Here is a 4167-nt window from a genome sequence, read left to right on the forward strand (position 1 = left end):
ATTTAACATCAGGGATATTTCTTGCAAGTTATGTTTTGCTCACTCAATTTGAAATGACATCTATTTATGGTTTAGCTCAAGAATTCTTCTGACCATGTTTCTTCAATATCAGCAAACCTATCCCTCGATTTTATATAGTATATCTGCTCATAATTTTAATTAGTTTGCAATTTGCTGTTTGGTTATTGCAAAAACGCAAATCTCATTTTATTCATTTGAAGCTTGCAATCTACTCAGATTTCACCCAGGAACTTTTTTGACATAATGAATAATTTTGTGTAGCTTCAAGTCTTGCTTACAATGTAAAGTGTCATTTTAATCAGATGTAGTACTCAAAACAGCTAACAGCCAATCAAACTCTTGGTTGGCAGAGAGGATGCGTGTGATGTATAATTTTAAATTAATAGAAACTAATTGTTTTCTCATGACACAATTCTGTCTATAAAAACATGACTAATACTGAGGAGTGACACTGCAGCCTTCTCAGTAATCATACCCTTAAGATGTTTAAGTCTTGGAAGGTGTGCATTATTGATGGTATGAGAAAATGTCTGCCACCTGAACAGGTATGTATATGTCTATGACATCAGTTCACTAAATACGAACAGACACAACTCTTTGTAGCAACAATAACATAATAATATATTTGGTTCTGCATAGCAGTCCCAATTAACTAAAGTTCATAAATGAACGGATGAAATTAAGAGGAACAACCGAAACATAACATTAGAGCTTGTCTCACATTGCGTTTCTTAGAAATACGGACAGCGTCACCTGAAGGTAAAGGCAGCACGTTCCCAGTGGTTGCCAACCCACTATCCACAACACTTTTTGTTTCAATGTCAGTTGTTGCATCCACAAGACCTTTTGGTTTCATTCCAGAATCGGATGTTATATTCCGAGTTTTATCAGACTCTCCTTGTCTGGCATCATTCGTGACTCTCGCTGAAACTCGCGACTCTGTTTCACTTTTGTTATCATTCTTCACATCATTGGGGTAAAAGTTGGTGAGTTCTGTACCATGGTTATACATTTCCAAGACCGTCATGTCCATAATTGACTTTGTCTTAGCTCTTTCTGCAACAATATTTATCTTACAGGGTATGGTGTCACTGCATAGCTTCAACCAGTGTTTCATAAAGGCATTTCTACCTTGCTATTAACATCCTAGCTTGACATGTTATTGCTGCTAAAGTCATAACTTCTCAATGAACTTGTTAATAAAAATAATAAACAGTAACAATATATTAACAAATATGACATACTTAAATCTTCCTCTCTTCTCATACTAGGTCTGTTTGCCTGCAGCTCACTCCAAACTGGACTAACGCCTGAAATCACCACAAGGTATGAAAATATTAAGTTCTTAACATGAAAAGACAAGTTTACTGAATTTTTCATAAATAATAATATTCTGATAAATCTTATATTATTTTCATGCCTGTTGAAGTATGAATAGGATTACATTGGCAAAATGTTCAATTGATAATTATTGTATTTGGAAATAAGCTAAGGGTTATGCTTTTTGATAGTATCTCGGCTGTTCGGTTCAAATAGGTGAGATATTATAGAGCTTTGTGTATGGATTATTCCACATTTTATTGTTAGAAGAGGGTTAATAAAGTAGTCTTGCTTCATATCTGCTATATGTGACTACTATAGACTACTGCTAATGTAAGTTCATATGCTAAGTTCTAAGAATTTATTAATGTAAAGTGAAGTTTATGGGTTGACAGTTTTGTATGGACTTTATGCAAAACTTAATTTTAATATGCCACTTACGGAATGCTACTATATTTTATCAAATGAGTCTGTCTATAAAGCTGTTCTTATCTATGCTCTGTATGTTTTCCTGTTGAGAGTAATTTTCTTCTAATTAAATGATGTATGCATACATTTGTAGAGCCCTGATTTGTAGGCACGTGTGCAATCAATAATGTAGAGCATTCTCTTACTTATGGAGGTTAATAATTGCTAGTGTGTACTATACTATGTGGTTTTATTTGAATTAATATGCAACATTGCTTTTGTATGTGGAACTTGATGCTAATCTGTTTACTTCTGTAATATTGTATTTTTGATAATTTTTCCCTATTAGTGTTATACAGATATATCTTTGTACAAAGTATAATACTAACATCATTCAATATTACAGGGCACAGTATTTTAGAATAGTAAAACTAGTTGCCAAAGACCTACACTATTACCCTTGACCTTGATGTATATGTGAACAATACCAATACAATAGAAAAAGAACTGGCAAAAGGTAGCTCAACATATATTAATACAAGCTGATTATTGGTTGGAAGAGGTATATTATAAATGAATTGGTTTGTCTTGTACTTGGACCTCAATAATGGCTCTTCACTACTGTTTAAAATATTATTATGATTGGGCAAGTTTTAAAATAAACTTTAGTGATAAAACATTTAAATTTCTTCATTCCTTTGAAAATGAATAGATATTTTTATATTATTTCATAGATTTTAAGTTTTCCTGCAAATTATATATAAACTCCAAAGTGATTATTAAAATGTTGAATTTAAAACTATATCTTGGTAATTTAAGTCCTAAGGATTTCTATACTTTCAGAAAACCATAAATTTTTTTCTTTTTGTTTTAACTCACAGGCTATTTCCTGATTCTGAGGCTCTTCTTCTTTAATAACCTCCAACTTTGAATCAGGAGTCCTGAGTCTAAGAGTCTTGCTAAACTTCGCTCTTCCCAAGTTTTTCTGCACATCTTTTCTTAACTGGGGAACAGCTCCTGACATCTGTTCCAATATATACCTACAATAACAGCATTTAGGGAGTTGATAATATTAGTGCAAATGCCTGTATCATAGATGTATATCCAAACCGCCTTCTGTTTTCTAGGAAGGATAAGACAATTACGCAGTGATGTTTCATACTCCCATTGCATCATCATGTGTTACCTCAAGTCATAACATAACCCCCTCCTTAGTAATATAACCATAAAACTAACATAGGCTCATCTAACATCAATCCGTAAATTGTAAACTTGCTCATGAAGCTTGAAAAAGTTTACTAAATATTAAGTTGAAGAGAAACTAGAAGTATATGGTACGTAGCACAATATAAAGTTACTATATATGTTACATAAACTTACCAAGGTATGACATAGAGCAGGCTGATTGGAAGGATGACCCAAGTCAGCAAGCTTAGCACCAGAGTAAAAACTGTTGCTATTAAAACTTGTAGCATCATCATATAGAGTATCAGTAACAGAGGAGAAACAGCATAGACAGCGACGTTAAAACACATCTTGCTCGTTTGAAATCCAAACAACTAACAGAATTGATTGTTGGAGTAACGTTATGACATCATAGCCCATTGTTAGAAATCCTTTGCTAGAATTATACTTGTGCTAGTAGATATGTGGAATATTAAACATTCAAATCTCTAACAGCAAATTCACTGCGCTCTTAATAGTGCTAACATATGAAGCTTAGAAAGGTTCACTAAATATTGAGTTGAGAAGAAATTTGAAGTATACGGTATGTAGCACAACATAAAGTCATTATATATGTTATATAAACTTGCCAAGGTATATAGAGGAGGGTGATCGGAAGAATGACCCAAGCCAGCAAATTTAGCACCAGAGTAAAAACTACTGCTACTATAACTTGTAGCATTGTCATATAGAGTATCACTAACAGAGGAGAGACAGCGTCGACAGCAACGTTAAAACTCATCTTGCTCGTTTGAAATCCACACAACTAGCAGAATTGATTGTTGGAGTAACATTATGACATCATAGCTCATTGTTAGAAAAACTTTTGCTAGCTGTGGCTGCTTTAGATTTGTAGTAGTAAGTATTATTCAAAAGCAAATCCCTGCACGCGAGATAGGGCTAATATATAAAATGCCAGTATTTTGAAGAGCTATGTAATCTTTGCTTTCAAATTGTAAAATTATTGTTCAAACTTTCAGTTTGTTGCAGCAGTCAGTATTGTTTTCAAACTATCATAAAGATAGATCTGTTTGCTTGTGACTGAATCCTACATAACACTCAGTCTAACATTTCAGGTTCTCAAGCTAGCAGTACAGAATATATTGTAGTTTATTTATAAAGTCCTAAGTGCTCAGTCTGACAATTCAAGATCTTAGGCTAGCAATACTAAATATGCATGTATTTATTGTATAT

The 4167-nt window shown here is 33.2% G+C and overlaps 1 protein-coding gene across 1 annotated transcript; it reads right to left on the minus strand.

Moving 5' to 3' along the window:
* Positions 1-460: 460 nt before the first annotated feature.
* LOC137404570 (uncharacterized) lies at positions 461-3585 on the minus strand. Its single transcript, XM_068090798.1, has 3 exons — positions 2629-3585; positions 1266-1331; positions 461-1077 (listed from the first exon to the last, which is right to left on the minus strand). Exons 1-3 carry the CDS (start codon positions 2771-2773, stop codon positions 701-703), a joined length of 588 nt encoding a protein of 195 aa, XP_067946899.1. The 5' UTR covers positions 2774-3585; the 3' UTR covers positions 461-700.
* Between the last annotated feature and the right edge of the window lie 582 nt (positions 3586-4167).

Source organism: Watersipora subatra, chromosome 9, assembly GCF_963576615.1.
Source record: "Watersipora subatra chromosome 9, tzWatSuba1.1, whole genome shotgun sequence".
NCBI classification, from domain to species: Eukaryota; Metazoa; Bryozoa; class Gymnolaemata; order Cheilostomatida; family Watersiporidae; genus Watersipora; species Watersipora subatra.